Genomic DNA, 25,328 nt, shown 5'->3' on the forward strand with positions numbered 1-25,328 from the left:
CTATAAGCATAGTTACAAAGAGACCCATTGCACTAAGAAATTGATCCAAAGTGGTGCAACTATCGCTTGAAAGACACCACATTCAATGTGTGCCTCCAAGCTCACTCATTTCATCTTAGTTGCTATACCCACTGAATTCAGGTATAATTTCCAAGAGAGACTCGAGTAGAAATTGGCAACAACCACTTAATCATGGCGGCCATTGATTTCTGGATCAGATATCACCAAGTGCGGGGCCAAATATTTTTTTTCATGTATTTCTTCCTCTCTAAGCAAAATTTGGGCACTTGGGAATCCATGAATCCTCTCCAGTGCTCTTGATGGTCTGTTTCCAAACAGAGCCTTATTAGTCTACTAGGGTCACTTCACTCATGGCAATTTCAAACATCAGCATATGCAAAGGGATACCCATAATCTAGCTTTGGTCGATAAATCATAGAAGTCAAATAAATGATGACACGACAATGACGAATATAAAGTCCTTTTTTTCGTCATGCCTTTGCCAGGAGAGTAGAACATCAGTTTACTTTTTGAGAAGCAGTGGGCCAACGTTGTCACCAGTAGCTTTATTGTGCTTCACATGGCTTCCATCGCAGAGAGGAAATGTCCCAGAACTCCAACACCTGCCAAGTTTTCCAACAATGAGCCGAACATAAAAAGATGCGTTTGGATGCAGTCGAATGAGTTTTCCTGTGAACTATAGGAAGTCTCACTCCCTTCAGAACCCATCTCACCGTGTAGTCAAACTAATCATATCTACTATGTGAACTGTGATTTTCATGGAGACCAGCTCTTGCATAAACAAATTTTTTTAATGCTTTAAAATCAACTGCTCATAATCTCTATAAATATTTAAAATCCAAAAATTGCATTTATCATTAAAAAAACTACACCATTTAAGAGTTGATTCCTAACAAATTCACCATATCCAACATATCTACATTGTTGAATTTACAAAAAAAAAAAAAGTATTCAAAGTGCCCAATTCACATGGCAGGTGAAGTTGGGGGCTGGGCATTTTGGAAAAGATGCTACTTGGAGAATGAAAACTAAGCATATGTTAGTATACTTATAGATCAATAATTGTGTCTGAATTTGGCACAAAAAAAGTTAAGTCTACATGAATCAAGAACCTTTTGTTGGGCCTGCACATAAAACAAGAGGAAGCGTGGAGAGCATACTTGAGGTGGCCATCGAAGAACCGGATCGATGGTGGTGGTGGTGGCTGGAGCAAGGGAAGCTTCTCCTCAGTCGGACTGCGGCCCTCCACGAGCGTAGGCTGCCATATGCAGTCGGTGAGGACCTGTTCCCTCATCGAATAGAAAAACACCGAATGAAGGTAAAACTCTGATGTTTTATTTCTTTCTATTTTTCACTGTATTTGTTTTGCATATAGGGTCACTCATGATACCCCTTTTATAGGCATAGAGTGGAAACAGTTTGCGTAACTGTTTCCCCTTATTCTGTGCGATCTTATCGGAAAGAGCATCTTTCGTGGGGATGTTATCCACGTCATGGATAACCACCACCACTTGTGGTGGTTTATCCCAACATTCTCTCACTTGTTCAGACGATAAACCTTTAACCAGAAAACTTTATGAGAATGACTTGATGAATAGATTGATCTTTATAATCTATTTTATAGATCCTTAGTTGAATCTCTAATCCTTATGAGATTAACAACAAACAAGTAATAACGACAATCAATGAACTAAATGTGATAACTTTATTCATATGCATATGTCAAAAAGAGTTTAACAAGATCATCCTCAACACATGTTTGGAATGTAATCTCGATGCTAGCCCTTTAGTAAGAGGATCAACAATCATCTCTTTGGTACCAATATTGACAATATGCAATAGATGATTCTTTGTCCTTTCTTTAACAAAAAAATATTTTAGCTTCATATGCTTACATGACGTAGTAATTTGTTGTTGTTTGAAAAGGATACCGCAACTTCAATATCACAGTAGACCTTTAGTGGCTTCTTAATGAAAACAACCACTTTTAACTGTGATATGAAGTTCTTCAACCATATGACCTGCGAGGTAGTCTCGTACAATACTATGAATTCTGCCTCTATGGTATGAGCAACAGTGATCGTCTGCTTCCCACTCCTCCAAGAGATTGCGCCCCCAACAAGTAAGAAGACGTACCCAGTAGTAAACTTTTTGCTATCAAGGCATCCTCTTAAGTCCACAATTGAGTAGCCAATGACCTTGAGGTGATCAACTTTATGATACATCAACATATAGTCTTTTATCCCTTGCAAATACCACAAGACTTTCTTGGCAGCCTTCCAATGGGGTATGCCTATGTTAGACTGAAATCTGCCAAGCACCCCTACTGCGAAAGAGATATCTAGATGAGAACAAGCCTGCGCGTATTGCAAGCTGCCAACAACTGATGCATATGGATAAATACTCATCTGTGCTTTGTCAACATCATCCTGTGGACAATCCTTTAGGCTCAGCTTGTCACCTTTTGATATGAGTGTTGAACTAGGAGAATAATTCTTCATCCCATATCGCTTCAACACCTTATTTATGTAGGATCTTTGGGAGAGGCCTAGAAAACCTTTTGCTCTATCTTGACGGATCTCAATGCCAAGTACATAAGCAACCTTACTCATATCTTTCATGTCAAAATATGATGCAAGAAACTGTTTTGTCTCTGAAAGCAACTTTATATCATTGGTTGCAAGCAAAATGTCATCTACATACAACATCAATATAATGAACTTACTCCCACTTTTCTTAAAGTATATACATTGATCAATAATGTTTTATGTAAACCTAAAAGGCATAAAGTCTTGAGAAAATTTAATATACCACTGTCGGGAGGCCTGTTTAAGTCCATATATTGATTTGTTAAGCTTGCAAAATAGACTATCATTTTTAGAGAAACCAAGAGATTGATTCATGTATACCTCTTCATTTAAATTTCCGTTGAGGAACATTGTTTTCATATTCATCTGATGTAGCTCTAAGTCATAATGAGCTACGAGGGCCAAAATTATCCTCATTGACTCCTTAGTTGAGACAAGAGAAAATGTCGCATTATAGTCAATGCCCTCTATCTGGGTAAATTCTTTACCAACCAATCTTGCCTTATGTATCTTTATGTTACCATTGGAGTCCTTGGTCTTAAAAACCCATTTACACCCTACAAGTTTTACTCTCTTAGGTAACTCGACAAGATCTCACACTTTATTCTTAGTCATAGAGTCCGACTCTTCTTTCATGGCTTTTATTCAGTGCAAAGATTGTTTGCTTTCAATTGCTTTCATAAAAGTCAATGGGTCATCATCTATATCTATGAAATCACCAGGCTTCTGAAGGTACACCACATAATTAGGATGGATGGCAGATCTCCTAATTCTTGTGGATCTCCAAACAGGTCATTCTTCAGGCTCAGATTAAACCTGAACATCATGTTCGTGCTCTTCCGCATTATCCACAATATGTTCACTTTAGATTTGTGAATCAACAACCGGGTGATCAACCACATCATCATTAGGAATAATATTGCCGTATCTCTCAGTGTTTTCCTTAACATGTGATGAAACTGAGCCCTGTACTTTCTTAAAACTAAGGTTTTGAAGTGCACTTAATCCTACTGAACCATCTTCTAAGAATTTTTCCTTATTCGTTTCAACAATCTCAGGTGAATGAGATGGGCAATAAAACTTGTATCCTTTTAATCTTTCTGGATAACCAATGAAATATCTACAGGTTGTTCTTGGATCAAAGACTTTAATGTATGAGTTATACAACTTAGTCTCTGCAGGACATTCTCATATATGCATATAAGACATTGATGGTTTCCTACCTATCCACAACTCGTAAGGAGTTTTAAGCATAGATTTTGTAGGAACCTTATTCAAAATATGCACAACAGCACTTAAGGCTTCACCCTACAACTTTATGGCAAGTGTTGAATAATTCAACATAGCTCTGACCATTTCTTCAAGCATTCGATTTTTTTTTTCAACTACATCATTCTGGTAGGCACTACCAGGCATGGTATACTGAGGCACAATGTTTTCTTTTTTTAGACATCGTGCTAATGGCCATTTTCTTTGCCCCATCTCAGTAAACCTACCACAATATTCACCACCTCTATCAGACCTGACTATCTTAATAACTTTGTCAATTTATTTCTCTACTTCTTTCTTAAATTCTTTGAAGATCTGAAAAATATCAGATTTTTCAAAGATTAAGTAAAGATACATATACCGTGAATAATCATCAATAAATGTGACAAAATATTTTTTGCCTTTGTAACATAAGGTAAATGGTCCACATGCATCTGTGTGAACTATCTCTAATATCTCACTATTATATTTGGTACCCTCTTTATATGTGTTTGTATGCTTAGCCTTTATGCAATCAACACATAGGTCATTATCGGTAAAATCTAGAGATTTCAAAATCCCTTCATTTACGAGTCTCTTTATTCTCTTTTCAGAGATATGACCAAACATTTCGATGCCAAAGCATGTAGGATTTATCATTAATCATGCTACGTTTATTCCCAACCAATGTGTATTCAGAAGTTAAAGACTCCTGAGTTTAGATCTTCGCGTTTAATTTATACAAACCATCATAAACTGATGCAAAACCATTGTTTCATATTAATCTTCACTGTCGTATAAAAAATAAACACATCATTGAAGCATTCATAATTCACTCTTGACTTTGAATTTGCCCAAAACATATTCACAGTATACCCATCTCCATCCAGTTGCATTGCACTAAAGAAACCAGGGTCAATGTTTGATTTTTTTCTGTAGGTAATCAACCAAAGAACATATTTCTCCATTCTTCATATTTTTTGACCTCTTCCTTCTCAAGTGGTTTCTTTGATCCATAGGTGTGAATGGTATATTCTCGCGATCACCATCTACGTGCACACAAAAATTGTATGTCTTCTTTGGTGCAATGCCAACTGTATCAACTATTTCAGCAATTGCAGCATGCACTTCAGTTACTTTATGATGTGACCTTAACATAAGAGTCATAAATAAAGGGGCTAATTCATGGTTATGATCATTGATTAAAGTATGAACTACATATTTCCCATTCAAAAGTCTTCTTAACATCATTCTTGCTGGACAACCGCATCTTGAATCCGACTTGCTCCTTGTTGGATTTTCACTTAACTTCTTCCAACCTTGCTTAGAACAAACATATGCCTTTTTCACCATGACACCTTGTGTATTTTTTGCCCAAGAATACCTTCTAACACTGAAGCCAAGCTTTAAGGCATGATCATTATAAAATTTGTATGCAGCTTCCTCATTATTAAACTGCATTCCCTCTACGGTAACAGAGTCAAGTGTACTATCATATAGACTTGAGGTGCCTACACCTTTGTCAAGTGCACTGTCATGATCGTCTACCTCATTATTGACTTGCATTTTGTCTGCTAGAATATTCAAGTCAAGACTGAATCCAATGCATACACCGTTCTTATCATGTGCATCATTAGTGCTCATATTCAATTCTTCAGGTGCGTCGATAGTACAAATGTCCGTTGCTCCATGACTTCTCAATGATTGAGATACGTCATCTTTACTGCAACTAGCTGATATGCTCAACACTGTCATGTGCAAAATACCAATTTGAGTTAGCCAACACATACATTTACTACGATTTATTTAAGATGCATATAACAACGACTACTGATTAGTTAAGCATAATAGCTTACAAATCGATATTAATAAACAACACTATAGCTAGCAAATCGATACTCGAAAACAAATAATATCTAACAAATCGATATACGACAATTCAGCATAATATATTACAAATCGATAGTAACAAACAAAACAATATCTCACAAATCGACAATAGAAAATACATAATATCTTACAAATCGATATACGATAATTCAGCATAATATATTACAAATCGATATTAACAAACAAAACAATATCTAAAAAATTGATAATAGAAAATACACAATATCTTACAAATCGATATACGATAATTCAACATAATATATTACAAATCGATATTAACAAATAAAACAATATGTCATAAATCGATAATAGAAAACACATAATATCTTACAAATCAATATACGGCAATTCAACATAACATATTACAGATTGATATTAACAAACAAAACAATATCTCACAAATTGTTATTATAAAATACATAATAGCTTACAAATCGATATACGGCAATTCAGCATAATATTATAAATCGATATCAACAAACAAAATAATATTTCACAAATCGATACTAGAAAACACATAATATCTTACAAATCGATATACGACAATTCAGCATAATATATTACAAATGAAACAATATCTCACAAATTGATATACATGTTACTACAACCGCAATTTGTGTTATATTACATATACTGAGTGAATGGACGATACCAGATGGGGTAGAGGCCCTTGCTCGCATCTGTAACCAAACATTCTTGTCAACAGATCCCAGTGTCTTACAAATGTCTTCAAGTTTCCAACCATTGAAACTATATAATCTACCTGCAATAACAAAACAACGCATTAATGACACTCATGATGACATACGTTCTTCAACAATAACATGATGACATGAAAATGTACTCACGACACTTTAATGGCACTTGTTGGAATGTTTGTGCATCATTGCTTTTTTTCATACTGCCTTACAAAAACGAAGAAGAAGAGAAGACTGTAAAAAGAGATGGCCGGCAAATCCCCCTTTGACGCCCACCAATGATCGAACTAGTCGTTCGATTTATAGTTATCTGCACGAGGTAGGAACGAACCAGGAAACATTTTCTATCTAACACAAGGCAGGAACGAGAAGGTGGCGATGTGTTGTAGCACAAGCTAAAAACAAAGGCGGAACATGCAAATCTATATACGGAGAGCGGGAGGACATTTTCGTCCAACACATATCTATCTTACGGGAGGACATTTCCGTCAAAAGCATATCTACCTTTTTTATATGTTATTTTATTATAAAGTCATTGTGGGCAACATTGGCATATGAATTATCGCGAGTCCAAAGATATTCCTCCATACACACAGGAACACACAAATTTGCGTTTTGAAGAGAACACACAACACCCTCCCGATTGATAGCTACCCGTAGTAATCGTTAGGCCTAGCGTAGTAGAGAGCACATCAAATGAACCCTTCCCTGGATGGATGGAAGGAAATATGTAAGGAAAGTGACACAATTTTCCGTCTTTTAACTTCCTCTTTCATGCTGCCTTTTTTTTTATTATTATTTGTGACCCTTTTGTATCTCATGAATTTCGTGGCTGCCACTAACTGATAATGGGTTTGATCGTAGAATGATGGATCCCATCATTTTATATTATGGAAAGGGCCAAATTTCGTGCTTTCTAGCAAACCCAAAATGGGTATGATCTCTCTCTCTCTCTCAAAGTGTGCAAATGGGCCCACTTGAGACTCAATTATAGTCAAGCAACTCAAGTCTTTGACTTGATTAAATGCAGTAATTCCAACGATTGGATAGTTGAAAAATGCCTAAACCTGGTCAATAGGGCTCTCTACCTTACTAAAGGCAACCCGTGTTTGTCACTTGACATGGGACGACTATGGTTTGCAACCCACGAAGGCGTCGCTGGACATAAGGTTGAAGCTGGGTGTACTCCCTGTTATCGTGCGGGTGCACATCCTTATCCTTTCCACATTTGTTGAAGATACTTGTTTAGCAAGTGTGGAATAAGGTTATGATAGTGTACCAGCTTTTTTGGTAACTCGACTATCTTCAGCCAGTTGTTTCCTTTGTTGTTGCTGGAGGTTTTCTATTTATTTTTGATAAGCTGTATTCATCAAGAAAGAGAGAGTGAGAAATAAACGGGGTTGTGCCCTCGTTCCATCCCGTGGATGTAGAAAGTCGTTGCCAAACCACGTAAATGCATGTCTTGTTCGGGTGTGTGTTTTAACACTCCCCAGCCAAATAGGCCTGGCAATGCGCGGTCTATGATGGCAGGAGATCAGGTGCAATCACCATGCACACTTTAGTGTGCCCCTTCACTTGATCTGCCCTTCATCTTCCGTTGGGACCTACAGTTGACGGGCTGTATCCGAGAGTACAATCCTGATCTTCCATTGTCTATGACAGGGTTTTCCCCATAATAATAATAATAATAATAATAATAATAATAGTAATAAGGTGCCCAAACCCAACTGCGCACTTTTTGAGCTCCTATTTAATGCTGTTAAGGCCCTATTTGCAAACTCGATTGGTAGGTGCCAGCAGATATGGTAGTGAATGCAATGTTGGCCGCAATGGCTAATTAAGCATGGCAGCAAAGGCAAGTCAGGCACACACGTCTATCACGTTGCCTCCTCAGTCAGCAACTCTCATCTTCGAAGATCTTGCAAGGATACTCTATGATCACTTCCATTCGTCTCCTTACGTGGATTTCAAAGGCAGGATCATCAAGGTTCCCCAGATGAAGCTCTATATATATGTATCTTGGGATGATTTCTCATCGCATATATTGAGTGATTTAATTCATGGAAAGACCAGGAAATCCAACGGCTTCCCCCACCAAAGCTCTCTCAAAGACTTGAAAATGTGCTTCTCAAATCAGTTGAACAAGCCAAGAATTTGTCGAAGATATATGAACCCTACACCTTTTATGGAGGACGGTATGCTAATTATCTCTTAATTCTTCTGGTGACTTGTTTTAAGTTAAAAGCAAGTATTACTATTAAAAACTCATTACAATGTAAGATCATAATGTAAATAACATTTTCATATAAGGATATGTTTTAAAAATACTTTACAGTTGCCCACAATGTACGGATGTAAACGGGACGGACTTGGTTGGATCTAGGCATTACCGAGTCTGACCTAATTGGATCCAGAGTTGGATGTAATCAGATAAAACTGAATCCAGATTCAAGTAGCTTAAAACAGATATTTAGGCTTAATTGAATTCGGGTTTTGGTCAGAGTTGGGTTCGGGTTTGAATGCAAAGCTCAATAATCAGATTATTAATCGGATCTGAATTTGACTACCGAATCCGACTAATTGGATTCAAATTCAGGTCGGAGTCAGGTTACATCTGACCCAGTAACATCCTACCACAATGGGTCTTCCTTGTTAAGGGTCACCGTGGTTAGTCACCTGATATGGAACAACCAGAGTTTTTTTTTTTTTCCGACAGAGAAAGCTGGGGTTAGGCAGACCCCTACCAGTTATACAACCATATACCATTGGGATTCGAACTTGCAACATCCCAACACAAGGTGCCGTGCACTAACTTTTCCTGCCAGACAAGCGGAGCCCCCTTGGTATATGAGTTCAAAACCTATAAAGGCATCCCTTGCTGCAAGGTCGAAATTGGGTGTAATTCTCAGTAGGCGGAGGTGCCTCAAAGGTTTTGCCAACCATTGTGCGGCCGCTGATGGGCTTTCCTTTGAACTAGCAAAAAAAAAGAAATAAATAGTATTATGAACTTAAAAAATCTTTGAAATGACAAGTTTTTAGTTTTGTGTTTGTATCTCAGGTTTGACAATGGAAATACTCAAAAGTTGATGGAAGAAATGTCAGAGATAGAAAGGAAATGTTTTGGGTTTAATGTGGCTAACATTGATTGGAAGGACTATATCATCAATGTTCATATCCCAGGTCTAAGAAGCCATGTCATGAAGGGGAAGAGGGGCTACTGGACATTCATGCATTCCTAATAACCTGTAAAAATGGACTTTGAGAAACCAAATCACGGGGTTGTAGAAATGTTATTTTCATTTTCACTTTTTTCCTTTTTCTCTTTCTGAATTTAATACGACTGTTTGGAAGGGTTCCATAAATGATGCCCATGTTAGCTTCAAAAACATGCTCTAGGTGGATGCTAACTCCTTTTTATCATTCTCTTTACCAAACCAACAACCAACTAAAACCCTTCCTTGAAATGAAAATGGTGAGAGGATCAAGGGTTTTACCAACCCAGCAAGTCTGCCAATGTGCTGTTCATGATGAGGGTGTTTTTCTCTTCGCTTAGTCAAAAAGAAAACAAAGAAAAGCCTTGATGAAATTAGGGTCCAGCCCCTTAACTGGGTCTCAAGACTCACATTGGTAGTCCTAAATTTCCCAATTTGCGTTGATGGACTTGGCTTGTACATGGCCCCAGGGCCAGTACTGTTGATTTTATGGTGGCTAGATCTTGGGCCCTGTTGCAGACCCACAGTAGACAGTTCCGACACTGTAATAGGGGCATAAAAACCATAAATTTTTTTTATAACCAAGTAGAAAACCCGCATCACTGACTACACATTTGTTGGCCTCCTATTGGCAAAATTCTTGAAGTCCCTCCTGGCCACCCTTGACTACATCCAGCTTCCACCTTGCAGCAAGAGACGCCACTCATGGGTTTCAAACTTGTGATGTCTAGTCTGACATTTCTGATGAGTGAGAATGATACAAGCCATAATTTGCAACAAGTGAAATTGCAAAACTCCCAAACATGAAGTGGTAGCACATACTGAACAAAGGTGAATAAAAACAATATACATATATAAATATAATCACTAGAATATGAGATTTAATGAGTGAACTGTAATGTTCATAGATTTTTTGTTATTTTCTCTTGAATCTAAGAGTACCGATGTGATCTACATATTTGGTTTTATAAGAACCCGCTCTTGAATCATCAGATTTTGAGGAATAAATGAGAGTTTTTTAAAGCTTTAATAAAAAAGTGTTGGAAATGCCCATATTTCTAGCTAGTTCTCATATTTCAATTCTCATATTCTAGTGACTCTCTCTCTCTCTCTCTCTCTCTCTCTCTCTCTCTCTCTCTCTCTATATATATATATATATATATATATATATATATATATATGAGCGATAAAACATGTTGAGATAGAGCATGTTGTCTTTCAAGAATGGTGACCAAACCTCAAGTTTGGATGGGTTTCAGCATGCTTCTACCAAATTTCTAGGGACATAGTGGGTAAAATCGTGTATCGAGCTATGAAAGATTGCTTTAAAGAGGTATTAATCCTTTGAAACTTATACATCTAATCTAGTTCTCATTCTTAAGAGGGTGCATCTGCTCTCAAGGATTTTCCAAAAGTGGTTTGGTATTAACTTTATAAAACAAAGAAATGAAAATATATGTTCTATTTTCCTTCAAGCAAGTTAAGTTTTGGCTAAAACTCCATTTTTTAAAAACATTTTAAACATATAATTTCTACGTTCCAAATATTTTCCAAACACTCGGTTGTCATTTTAATTTACAAAGCCTTGTTGAAAAAAAATGGTGTTCTAAAACGAGTTTAATTAAGGAAATTATGCAGGGGTGCTGCAGCTCAATAACTGTCGAACATTTATCTCAACATTTTTCGAAATGAACATTACAACCATCTCGAGAAATGTCAAGATTAATGGTTGTCCGCCTGTTTCCGGATGGGCCAGGCTACAAGCCTGGTTGGAGCTGAGCTAGAATCCAATTTGAAAAACCAAGCTTGGCCTGTGGGGCCCACCTCTAGATTAAAACTTATGGCTTTCCTAAAGGTACGTTTGAAAGCAAGAAAAACACTCATAGGAAAATAAAATTTTGCCTATGAGAAGTTTTGACATGATCATTTTTCTAAAATGAAAATTTTTCACTTGTTTGGGTAGCATGAGAAAAATAAAATGAAAAATATTAAAAAATGAAAGAGAGGAGAGGGTGGTGGTGGAGCTTTGTGGGCGCTGTTTTCTAGGAGGTGGGTGATGGTGGTGGTGATGATGGGTGGTGCAGAGATGTGGTGAGATGGGTAGTAGATAGAGGACCTCACAATTTTCTCTTTGTAAGAAATATTCCTCCACCTTTTCCTTGGTGAAATGTTTTTTATAAAAAAATGTGTTTTTTAGAAAAACTCTTTCGAAGAGAATTTTTCCTCTTGTTTTTAAAGTGTATTTGGGACACATGAAAGTGAGAAAGATATAGAAAAGGTGATACAAAATAGAAAAAAATCATACATTTTTTTTTGACCCTTCCAAACGAGAGAAAATTCTGTCTAAAAAGTACACTTTTTGATATCCCGTGCAAATGAGGTGAAGGAATGTTTTCAACCAAGATAAAATGGTGAGATGCACTCCACACCACCCATCTTACTACTACCACTCACCATCACCACCACCAACACCCACTCTTCGAAAAATACTTCCTATGATTATTTTCCACTATCCATCACCACCATTCATCTCACTTTTACCACTATCACCCACCATCCATCTCAACCTTACCACTACCACCCACCTTTTGAAAATAGCGTTCGAGAAGCTCCACCACCATTTATGATGAATTTTCACTGCCACCATCACTACCATCCATCTCACCACTATCCACCATCACCTACCTCTAAAAAAAACTGCATTCTCTACCATCAATCACCACCCACCATCACCCACATCTTGGAAAACGGTGCACCAAAAGCTCCACTGCCACCCCCACAATAATTTTTCACCACCACCACCATGGCTCACCTCCCGAAAAACAGTGTCTGAAAAACTCCACCACCATCACCCCTCCTCCTTTCTCTTATTTTTTTAAGATTTTCTATTTTATTTTTCTTATGCTACCAAAAAAATGATTTTTTTTTTTATTTTAAAAAAATTACCATATCAAAACGTCTCGTAGCCAATTTTTTTCATCTTATGAGAGTTTTTATTAGAGTTTTTCTTGCTTCCAAACCTACCCTAACTGTGAAAATATGGATATTGCAGAACGATATGCGTACAATCTGACAGACGGGATTTTCAAAAGTTTTTGAAAAATAGGATTCGAAAACATGATCTTTTTTTTATTTTTTTAAATAAAAAAACTAATATTTTGTTTTAGGATATTACAAAAATGCATTCTTTATCAAAATATACAAAACTTAAAAAAATGATGTCCACGCGTGTGAGAAACCTGTGAGGGGTGGAACCCTTTGTGACGGTTTGCAATTGGACAAGTCACAAGCGACAAAGAAGCTCCAGAGATCTTTGGCGTGTGCAAACCGATGCAGTGTGGAACGAGAAATGCGCCAATCTGATTTCCTTAAGAATTAGTTTTAAAAAAGACGGATAAAAAGTTAAAAAACCCCTTTGAATGGATCAATTTACTTGATGAAAAGGGTAGATGATAAAACCTTGGACATTAATAAAGCAACGGAACAGATCTTCTTAACCAACATATCACGGATGCGTACTTCTCATGAAACAACAAGTATAGAAACCTCTTGCTCTGCTTCTACTTTTTACTTTTTATATTTACCCCGGTTCAAGGGGTGGACCAGAGAGTGACGTTTTGCCTTATAACCTACCTCCAATCAGTTAAAACCTTGTTTTTTCGACAGAAAAAGCTAGGGTTAGGCAGACGCCTTCAAGTAATACAATTATACCATTGGGATTCGAACTTGAAACCTCCCCAACACAAGGAATGTACACTAACTGCTCTGCCAGACAAGCGGGGAGCCCCGTTGGTCCAAGCAGTTAAAACTTCAAACCACTTGATCGCTCCCCACAAACTAGAGATCTTACTCTTACACATAAAGCAGGGATGCTGACATTCTTAAATTTGAATGCCTTAAACCTTAGAACACAACGATGACAGGCAGAGGTAGCACAATCAATTCTTTTAAGGGGTAGGATGTAAAATCTAAGATTTTTTTATAATTTTTCATCAATAAAAATTAATTTTTCATCCAAATATGTTTTTGCAATTTTGCCTTTAGATTAATAAATGATAATTAATTGGGCATTCAATTGATAAATTTTATTAAACTAGCAATAGTAAATTAATTAATATTTAAAAATTTATATGATAATTAAATAATAAAACTATTTTTTTATATTGATTAGGGTTTGAAAGAATTATAGAAATGATTATTGGTTTGATCTAATTCACATTGGATCACTTAGCCTTTACGTAAATGGTCAATAGGATTTGGCAAACCTTAACAATATGATAAAACTATTCATTTATTGCACATAAATATATCCTTGCAATACCTCATATGTGAAAATATGTTCCATTGTAACTATTCATTCCCCTCAATAAATATTTATTTCCTCAAAAAACATTAATTTTCTTCATAAAATATCAAATATTCATTTTCCTCAAAAAACATTTATTTCTTTGGTAAATGTTTATTCCCTCGTAAAACATTCGTAGCATATTCAATTATTTAAAAAATATCTAAAATATTCATTTTCTCATAAAATACTTGTAAAATATTTATTTCCTCGTAAGAAATTCCTTTTTCTCATAAAATATTCGTACAATATTCATTTCTTTGTAAAGTGCTTATTTTCCTCATGAAGGGTTAGCAACACGGGGATGACAGGTTGAGCTCGCAGGTAATAATAATAATAATAATAATCTCAGTTGCCTTATGGTTATATACGTGCAAGTTATGTGGCAACTCGAACCCAGACCCCCTCACAATTAGGGAATGCGACCCTACCATTTTTTTTCAAATGACCAGCATTTGTTGAGAAGCAAATTTTTTTTATCAATCTGCGCTTAAAAAGTAGATACAGACCATATATAAATAGGCCATGGATGGCTGTCAAGAAATAGGACCCTACCATGGGCCAGGATGTGGGTTACTTCTTGGTGCCATTTTGCCTGAAGAGAGAGAGAGAGAGATGAGAATTTACCCTAAAAGCAGTGGTAAAAGACGAAACATTGAAGGGCATGGGGGACCGGGACCGCGCACGCGCACTCGGTGTCGTTTCTCTCAATCTCGGGCATCTTTGCTCCATTTTTTCTCAAGAAACAGGACCCTACGACCACCGGGACCCCACAGAAGATAAGAGCGATCTGGAAAGATCGAACCCACCCGAGGAAAAAATAACACAAACCACCCATTAAATAGCTGCAGCCCTGGGGCAGGCACCTCGCACATGGCCTCCTTTCAGATGCTGCTTTCCATGACAGCAGCACACATCCCCACATTCTCTCTCTCTCTCTCTCTCTCTTGGAAATGCATTGATAGAAGAATGCGTTCAATTCGAACACCAAACGAGTAAATAAACAGTAAGAACAAGCAAAGCAGCATAAAAAACTAAAGGGTACCCTCCTTTTTTTACTCCCCCCCCCCTCTCTCTCTCTCTCTCTCTCTCTCTCTCTGGGGAAGATGAGAAGATGAGAGATGCCGAAAGTACACATACAAAGAAAGGAAGATAATAGCAGACAAGCTCTGAGAAATAAAATCAAGAATGCACAAGAAAATGATGGTCATCGTCTCAAATGCACAAGCAACACTCACCAAATACTGAAACCACTGAAAGAAAAATGACAAAAAGAAAGAAAACAAACGAACGGATCGAAAAAACGTCCGACTACAACAGAGAACTCAATGCGGAGACGATAGACGCAGCTACGACGAGGAACGGTACCTCCCGCGCCAATGGGGACGGCGAACCGCTCTTGCTATTCGACGTGCTGTTAGCGGCGGCCGTCGGCGATGAGGCCAAGGGCGCCTCCGCGGGCCCAGATGGCGGAGCGGGAGGAGAAGCAACGGAGGCTGGGGCTTTAGCGGCTTCCGACGAGGGAGCGGCCGCGGAGGAGGGGGAGGGCGACGAGGCGGAGGCCGGGGAGGGGGCGGGGGCCGGCGAGGCGGCGAAGAGCTCGATGGGGAGGAGGAGCTTGTCGACCGTGAAGATGACGAGCGGGGTGTCGTCCACGACGGTGCCGGAGATCCGGGAGCTGTCGACGCCGGTGGAGAGGCTCACGGCGTCCCCGGCGGAGGAGACGGTGAAGTCGAACTTCCCGGCGCCGCTGGTGGCGAGCGTGCTGATGTTTCCGGACGTGGTCTTGAGGGACCCAATGGGCTTGTAGTCGGCAACGGCGTGGTACTCCAGCAGAGAGACAAGCTCGACGCTGGTGAGCTTGGTGATGTCGGGCACGCCGGCGCCCTTGAAGGCGTCGTCGGAGGGGGCGAAGAGGGTGAGCCCCTTCTCGGCGGCGCCCTGGTACGTCTTGAGCACTCCCGTGGTGGAGATCAACCCGGCGAACGTCTTGCAACCGGCCTTCACCAGGAGGGTGGTGATGTTCAGGTCGGCGGCGCTCGGCGCCGGAGCCGAGAGCACCCCGGGGGCGATGATCGGCGCGCTGATCTCCAGCACGGAGATGTTATAGGGGATCTGCTTGACGCTCTTGGTGAAGGTCGAGTCGAGCGGGGAGCCCGGCGCGGCGGAGCCGAAGCCGACCTTGCCGCCGCGGAGGTCGGTGATGTTGACGAAGCCCAGGTTTCCGGTTGGCTGGCCGGTGGTCTGGTAGACGGTGGTGCTAAGGGTGGTGCCCTTGGAGATGTCGTGGAGCTTCTTCTCGTCGTAGTAGTCGAGCAGGATGAGGAGGCTCAGCACCTTCTTGACGACGGGGAGCGGGTGCTGTGCCAGCAGCGGGGACATCACCGCATTGGGCAAAACCAGCACCGTGATGGTCACGCGGACGTTGATCTCGTCCGCCAGCTTTGTGCGCGTGAGCGCGTCGTTGAAGAGGCTGTAGTCCGGCGTCGCCGATAGCACGTCGGTGATGTTGTGGGAGTTCACCACCGCCGTCACCGCCAACAGGATGGCCAAGCCTAGCCGGAAACGGAACGCCATCCTCTCTCTCTCTCTCTCTCTCTGAGTGTGGTAGACCAGAGTGAGGGAGATGGATGTTGTAATGGTGGTAGTAGCACCCAAATGGTGGGTGGGGTAACTGCGGTTAGGGAAAAGGAACTATGGTTAGTGCGGCTGGGGGTTAGAGTACGGTACCTGGAAGTGGGAAGCAGAAGGTGAAAGGGTAAAAGGTTACTTGAACAGTCCAAAAGAGGGAATAAAGAGTGAGGGAAGAGGAAAGGGGTGAGCTGGAGGCATAAAGGGCAATCGAAGGGTCGATATTTACTGCATGGCATCTGCTACGCCGATCGTGGGGCTTTGGATGGCGAAAGTAAAACCGCCGTGGACTTTTGACTTTTTCTTATGGCCAGCTTCAGCTTGGTTTTGTTGGGATGGGGTCACCAAAACCCAAGCTAGCCCACCAGTTAAAGGTAAAAGATAATTGGAGCTCCCGCTTGTCTGATATAGGAGCATCTACTATACGTCACCTTCTGTTGGGACGTTGCAGGTTCAAAACCCAATGGTATTGTTGTATAACTGTTAGGGGTCTGACTACCACAGCTTGCCTTTGATAAAAAAAGAGAGATAATTGTGGCTTGTCACATGGTTTTTGCGCAAGATCAAGGTTCGGATTACCTATTGGGGGGGACTCATGAGCATCATCAAGTTGAGGGGATGTCACAAGTTACAAATCTACTTGTGCCATGACCTATGTCACAGAGACACTCCATTTTGGTGCCGAATCGAATCCGCTCAACGCCTCCTCATGTCGATGTGTTTGTGACATAGGCCATGAAAAAGACAAATTGCCTTGTGTAATAGTGGGCAAGGGGCTTGGGGGTTTAGCAAAGTATTATTATTTTTTTTTCCAAATTATCTATGCCAGAAAACTACTCCATCCTCGTGACATTTCAAGTTGAAGGGACATCGCAAGATTAAACAAAAATGGTTAATATCGGTTTTGGATGCAAATGGTTTGGAATCGATCCATTCAAACTTGAACTGAATCGGTTATTTTTACCTATTCTTTTAATTTAAAACATCATTTAAAAACAGAAGATATTGAAATATTAAAATAGGGCCTTGTTCAACCGGATTCGGCTCAAATCGGGCCGATTCAAGGTGAATTGGGGTTGAATCGGCTGATTCTATATATAGGATGGATTTTGGGCCTACTCAATGCTTATCTGCTGATTCAGCATCGATACTAACAACATTGTGAATGTTGTCAGCATCGGATCGCCAGAAAATCAATACGCAATTGGCCTGAATCGGCTAATTTTCAAAAAAGCCTGAAAATGGTCAAAAATATGTTTTTATTATTTTTTAATATTATTTTGACATGTGTCTTTTCATGGTTAAAAATTGGGCGATTGAAAACGCATTCAGCCCTGAATGGTTTGAAATACGATTCATGGTCTGAGACGATACTGACAACAAACTCTTCATTTTCTCCAAGATTTTTAGGAAAATATCACAAAAAATAAAAAATTCAAAATTTTGAAATTCCAATAAATTGAAAGTTTTTTTTTCTTGGATATATTAATCATATCCTTTGGGTCTGACCCAGATTCTAATCAGACCTTATTTATCAACAAACCCTAACTCACCCAATAAAGTATGGTAAGGGTCGTGTTCGAGTCAAAACCAACCCATTGACGGCCCCCCCTATACGAGGCAAACCTTGGGTGGGGTCACTGACAGTCACCCTTACAAAGCCCACCAATTAAAGGCACATGCACACCCGGTGAGATTCGAACCGAGGACAAACGTTAGTGTCCAATAGGGGCTGCTTAATAATTTTATAATGCAAGACTAGATTGCAGAAAACGTGATCTTTTGAAATATGATACACGAGATGGAGCTGTACATCGAATTTCCACCCCAACCTCCATCAAAATAAAAAATAAAAAATATTGGCAATTGCTGAAAGAGTATAATAAGAGTAGCAGGAAATTTTTGGGAGCAATTTTTTTGAGAAGGGGGATTTTCCTGCCCCCTTTTTTTGTTAGGTAGGTCATCCTCTAAAAATAATAGTTTTAAGTGTTCTATAATATTTTTGAATAGTTAGATGTGTTTATTATTGTTTGCTTTTTTAAAAAACACGTTTTTGATTAAGCATCTTTACGCTCATATGTGTATTTTAAATAGATAAAAAATCATTGATTGATATTGTACTAAAATTTGATGTTAAAATATTTACATTTGTACATCAAGTCCCTCGTAAACAAAACTTGCTTCTTAATAAATAACCAATGATAAACACATCTAATTCAGATCTAACATAGAACATCTAAAACTATTATTTTTGGAGGGTACTAAGGTAACCTAAGGAAAAAGGGGCAGCACAATCCCCATTCTCATCTTTTTTAACCTAACTTGATAATCTGGCACGACACCATTTCTCATAAATGTGAAATTGGAGTTGGTTTTAGTCTTGTAGAGACGGCATTGTACCTTGTTTTATAATTGATACACAGTTTTTTTTTCGTGAGGATCCCCCTTGCCTCAGCGGAGTAGCCTTGCTTTTGCTATAGTGTGGGTCTATGGGATTTGAACCTCGACTCCTCATCTAGTGGTATATGCACCATCCCACTCAGAGCCGGACCTGTCAAGATGCCAATGAGACTTGGGCCTCAGGGCTCCTGGGCAAAAAAAAAAGTTTAGGGGCCCATTTTTAATAGAGATTTCATTTTCAATAGGGACCACAAAAAAATTGGAATCGCTGCCCTCGAACTCCTACTATTAATAGGGGGTTCAAAAAAATCCGAGGCGCTGCCCCCGAACTCCTACTATTAATAGAGGGGCTATTTTTAGGGAGCTCATTTTTAATAGGGGCTCAAAAAATTTCAAAGCCCTGCCCCCGAACTCCTACTATTAATAAGGGGGCCATTTTTTCCCTCTGCCTCAGGCCCCATAAAACACAGGTACGGCCCTGATCCCAGAGCACCAAACCCCTTCTGCCTACATGATATACACAGTTTAATAAACTGGTATCCCATGTGGTAAGCGGGGTCCTGTACCAAGCTGAAGGCCCAGGTTCGAACTCCTCTGCCACATGGGGCTTAAGGGATATCTGGTAGGGGCTTGCCTTTCAAAAAAAACATAAAGTTTGTTAATGGAATTTTAACGGCCATCTTGCAATTTATTATTATTATTATTTTTAAAGATTAGCACGTTTCTTTGGTCTTAACTAGGTTGTTTTCAACTTTTAAACATCAAATGAATACCAAAATAGGAAATAGTTTCTCAGTGGGTCTCTCCTTGCATCACTTTTTCCTTTTCTATTTCTTGAAATTAATTATGCTATTTTTTTACGTCTTATATTCCCAAATAGGCGCATCTACCTACCTTTATCTAATGGGAATGATCGTATAGAGTAAAATTTATTATTTTCCAAAATATTGTACAGCTAAGAATGCTTCCTTTTTAATTCCATCCATAAATAATATTCATAAAAGCATGTCAGCTGTTTATGAGACCGGTTGGACCATCTAAAATGCCTACAAATAATTTGAGACCTCTCATGTTTCATGTGTCAACTAGTTGGTCCGTTGGTTTTATTGATTTAGATCTGTTTGGACCCATTGGTTTTTTTATATTTACTGGCTCTGCTTGCTCTAATTAAGACCACTGTCTTGGCAGCGTAAAAACTCCGTGGGCTTACCCCTTGCCCCGGTTTGAAGGTGGTGTTCACAATGCTTCTTGAGTCTTTGTTCACCGGCTAAATTGCTGCTTCTTTATCCAGTTTTATATTTAAGAATGTGTTAGCTACAATAATTTGTATGTAAATCTAGTTGCAGTCTCAAAATGCAGGTCACTTGGACTCAAACTTACATAGTAGATGTATCCAACATAGTCGATTTATTCGGAATCAACAATTAGATTGCCTGCGTGTACTCCAAAATTGCCTCCTAAAAACAATGACGGTTAAACCCAACTAGAGCTATGCTTTTTTGGTAGGAGCAATTAATAAGTCACCTTGTCTTGAGACGTTGCAAGTTCACAATATTGGCATAAAATTGATCACGGAAGAGATACTTACTGGATGTGGTCTTGGATGATCGGACCGGTACTTCCGTGGATGTGGGTGGTTGGCGTTCTTCTCAGCCAATTAACGCCCTCAATGAGCTCAGGCCGAATGGTGAGCAGGACCCTTAAACCTAGAGAGAGAAATAATACATGTATGGGTCCATAATGAGCACCCGTGAAAGTCCAAGAGGAATATGAATGGGCAGTTATGAGACCTCACAACTGTCATTTAACCCCCAAAACCCAAGAACCACACCCATGTATGTCCCTTGATGTGCCCATGTCAATATAGGCCACATCCAGGTTGGATCGGATCCAATCCAAAATTCAACATTCTTCCACTTGACCTATTGACATAGAAAAATACTTCATTGATGTTCTATATTGGTATCTCAATTTAATTTCTATGTAGGTTCACATGCTATCCCATATTATCAAAATAAATGATATGAGTCATGAAGATGAACACCTCTATATGATATGTCATATTTTCATATACGATAATATTATTCATTTTCAGTGTTTAGCATGTTAAGAATAACTTTATGAATATATTGATATCTAACCTATTTTATTGGTCATTTTAATATTGTTATTTTGTTATTCTCTCTTCTCAAATGAGAGATAATTTACACAAAATTAATAATGCACAACATCACAATGAATCAATCTAGTTTCATAAATGTGATCACATGTAACCATAATGTATTGTCATATATTAGAAGAAATCAAATAAACCCATCCTCATTATATGTTGAGAATATAATCCTGGTGCTAGCCCTGTAGTAAGAGAATTTACCATCATTTCCTTCATACTAATCGTAACAATACACAGTAAATGATTCTCAGTCATTTATTTAACAATAAAGTATTTTAACTTTATGTGTCAATAAGAGGTGGAACTCTTGTTGTTATTTGAGAAGGACACAACAACTTTATTATCACATAAGATCTTTAGTGACTACCCAATAGAGTCCACTATACCAAGACCCACAATAAAGTTTTTTATTCAAATAGCCAGCGATAACACTACAAGAAATTTGTGGATTAGCGACAGTCGTAATCCGCCGCTAATCTTTCGCTGAACAGTTTAGCGATGGATTAGCGATAGATAACTTTCATTGCATTTTTCTAGTCGCTAATTAGCGATGAAACATATTTGTCGCTACTTCCGACGCTAATCTGCGATGGATTAAAGAATGCCATGATTCATTGTGAGGCCATCATTAATTCGCAGAGATTTGGTTTTGCGACAGATACACATCTGTTGCTAATTTCGTCACTATTGTAGCGACGAAATTGTGACATATTATAATCTGTCGCAAAACATCGTCCGATTCAGTTTTGCAATAGATAAATATCTGTCCCTAATCCATCACTAAATTGGAGTCCGATACTAATTAGCAACGGATAATATCTGTCGCAAAAAAAATAAAAAAATACAAAAAATTTGTTTGAAATATAAATATCAAGATTTTTTTCGTTATACAATTTATATATCCTGTATATAAAAAACAAAGTACATATAAAAAATACATACACAAAGCAGGTGACACTACAAGAAAAATGCTACTTAGCGACAGAAATTGGCGACGGATTTTTTTCGTCGCCAATTTGCGACGGATTAGCGAGCGAAAACTATTTGTCGCTAACGTTTGAAATATTTACAAAATTAGCAACGGAAATATCTCCGTCGCTAAAGTAGCAACGAAAATATCTCTGTCGCTAAAGTCGTCGCTAATTAGCGAGGGATTATCGACAACATTTTTTGGTCGCCAATAACACTACAAAAATGCTAATTAGCGACGAAATTAGCGAGGGAATTTTTCCGTCCCTAATCCGTCGCTAAGTAGCGACGGATTAGGGACAAAAAAATTCCCTCGCTAATTCTGTCGCTAATTTTCGTCCCACCTGAGGCACGAAATTTTCCCTCCCTTCGTTCAAAATTTTTCCTCCATTTGTTTTTCCCTCCCGTTCGATTTAAACCATCCCTACTTGAGATGCTTCTCAGGACGCCAGAAGCCCCGCTGACGACACGCACAAAGAGTCGATCCCCACCTATGGAGAAGTCGTAGATGGAGCCGTCGTGGCTTCGTCGGAGCCGAGATGTCAAGGGGGGTGACAAAGAGAAGGCTGCTGTTGGGGAGCCACTGGAGCCTGCCGTTGTCGAAGAGAGTGGCGACAAAGAAGAGGCTACTGTTGGGGAGCCACTGGAGCCTGCCAAAGTCGCGAAGATCCGCGTGGAGTCGCGAAGAGCCTGCCGGAGTCGCAAAGATGCCGTACTCGTTGCTCCTCCCCCTGCAGCTCGCGAAGATCTGCGCGGAGACGCAGCTGAAGCTGAGCGCCCCCGCCGCGAAGCTCTTTGGCAGGTTTTCATGGCAGACCTGTGGAACTTGAAGAGGAGCTCCCCCCGGAACGCGCCCCCGCCGTGAAGCTCTTCGGCTGGTTCTCGTGGTAGACCTGGAACTTGAAGAGGAGCTCCCCCCGGATCCACATGGAGTCGCAGCCTGCCGGAACGCGCCGGTTCTGTGCAAAAAAAATTGCTCCTTGCCGGAGAACGCTCCGACAACGAGCATTTTTTTTTTAAAATTTAACGACGGATTAGCGACAGATATTATCCATCGCTAATTTAAAATAGCGAAAGACTCGCGATGAATCATATGCGTCGCTAATCCATCGCAAATTAGCGACGGACTTAGCAGCGGATAAGTTCTGGCACTACTTAGCGTCGAAAAATTTGTGATGAAAGTTTTCCGACGCTAATCCGTCGCTAAAAAGTTTAGCGACGGATTAGCGTCAGATTAGCGACGAATTTAGGTCGTCGCTAATCCACAGGTTTCTTGTAGTGTGAAACAAATTTAACACAAGATACAAGGTAAAAAAATTTATTAATCCATTATAATCCTCGCCAAGTTCTAATTATTTACAAGTGAACATATACAAAGAGTTTCGTTTGAAACAACAAGAAGGTGCAACAAATTCAATACATGAATCTAATCATCTCCAAGATTCTGTGCATCATCCTCTTCATTGTCTCGGTCTGCCCCTTCATCCATGCCTCCATCAGCTCTTCTACGCTGATTATCTCCAGCATCCTACAAGAGAACCGAAAGTTTAGTATTGATAAACAAAATATAATGAAATAAATTATATGCAATGCACCTAATCTAAGGCAATCAAAGTAACATGAATGAATTACACGTAGACTAGCTAGCAATAAAGTGGGCATTAACAGAATTCAGATATGTGTTATAAGGCTGAAAAAAAAATTCATAGCGATTTAATTATGCAGATATATGTTCTAAGGTTGTCAAAAAAATGTCATAGTGATTCAAGCATGCATATCTAGTTTATAAGGTTGTCAAATAAATGTGTTCTGTATCACAATCATGCATATATGTGTTATAAGGCAGTAAAAAAAAATCATAGTGATTCAATCATGCAGATATGTGTTCTAAGGTTGTCAAAAAATATTCATAGTAATTCAATCATGCATATATATGTTATAAAACAGTCAAACAATTTCATAGTGATAAAATCATGCTTATATATGTGTTCTAAGGTTGTCAAAAAACTTTTATAATAATGAAATCATGCTTATATATGTGTTCTAAGGTTGACAAAAAACTTTCATACTGATTCAATCATGTAGATATGTGTTATAAGGCAGTAAAAAAACTTTCATAGTGATGAAATCATGCTTATATATGTGTTCTAAGGTTGTCAAAAAACTTTCATAGTGATTCAATCATGCATATATGTGTTATAAGGCAGTAAAAAAACTTTCATAGTGATGAAATCATGCTTATATGTGTTCTAATATTGTCAAAAAACTCTCATAGTGATGAAATCATTCATATATGTATTATAAGGCAGTAAAACAATTTCAGAGTGATAAAATCATGCTTATATATGTGTTCTAAGGTTGTCAAAAAACTTTCATAGTGATTCAATCATGCATATATGTGCTCTAAGGTTGTCAAAAAATGTTCATAGTGATTCAATCATGCATATATGTGTTATAAGGCAGTCCAAAAACTTTCATAGTGATGAAATCATGCTTATATGTGTTGTAAGGTTGTCAAAAAACTTTTATAGTGATTCAATCATGCATATATGTGATATAAGGCAGTCAAAAAACTTTCATAGTGATAAAATCATACTTATATATGTTCTAAGGTTGTCAAAAAACTTTCATAGTGATGAAATCATGCTTATATGTGTTCTAAGGCAGTCAAACAAGTTGATAGTGATGAAACCGTGCTTATATATATGTTCTAAGTTTGTCAAAAAACTTTCATAGAGATTCAATCAAGCATATATGTGTTCTAAGGTTGTCAAAAACCTTTCATAGTGATTCAATCATGCTTATATGTGTTATATGGCAGTCAAAAAACTTTCATAATGATGAAATCATGCTCATATGTGATGAAATCGTGCATATACTAGCTTGAAATCTAACTACATGAAACAAATAACATGAAACTTTCATACCTGACGTAGTTCCCCTGTCCTGAAAAAAGCTGCACAACTCATTAAGGACAATGTCACAAATAACTTCATAGAAAAAGTCATGCACTGTGTCCTTAATAAGCTGGCAGACACCATCCCAAGAATTAGCAGGGTCAATCGGACGCTGGGAGTTGATGCTGGCAAGAGAACTCTGAGAGCCCTGACTGTAGGAGCCAACAACTGGTGTGATGTCCATGTTACTCCCAAA

General features: G+C 38.8%; 1 protein-coding gene and 1 pseudogene across 1 annotated transcript; one reads left to right on the forward strand and one right to left on the reverse strand.

The window, feature by feature from the left end:
* The first annotated feature begins 1,120 nt into the window (after positions 1–1,120).
* LOC149836326 (fatty acyl-CoA reductase 2, chloroplastic-like) lies at positions 1,121–9,684 on the forward strand (annotated as a pseudogene).
* Positions 9,685–15,193: 5,509 nt separating this feature from the next.
* LOC149836327 (fasciclin-like arabinogalactan protein 10) lies at positions 15,194–16,653 on the reverse strand. The gene has a single exon (XM_090010852.1). It carries the CDS (start codon positions 16,577–16,579, stop codon positions 15,314–15,316), a length of 1,266 nt encoding a protein of 421 aa, XP_089866978.1. The 5' UTR covers positions 16,580–16,653; the 3' UTR covers positions 15,194–15,313.
* Positions 16,654–25,328: the final 8,675 nt, after the last annotated feature.

This window comes from Nuphar pumila, chromosome 6 (assembly GCF_984573655.1).
Source record: "Nuphar pumila chromosome 6, dmNupPumi1.hap1.1, whole genome shotgun sequence".
NCBI classification, from domain to species: Eukaryota; Viridiplantae; Streptophyta; class Magnoliopsida; order Nymphaeales; family Nymphaeaceae; genus Nuphar; species Nuphar pumila.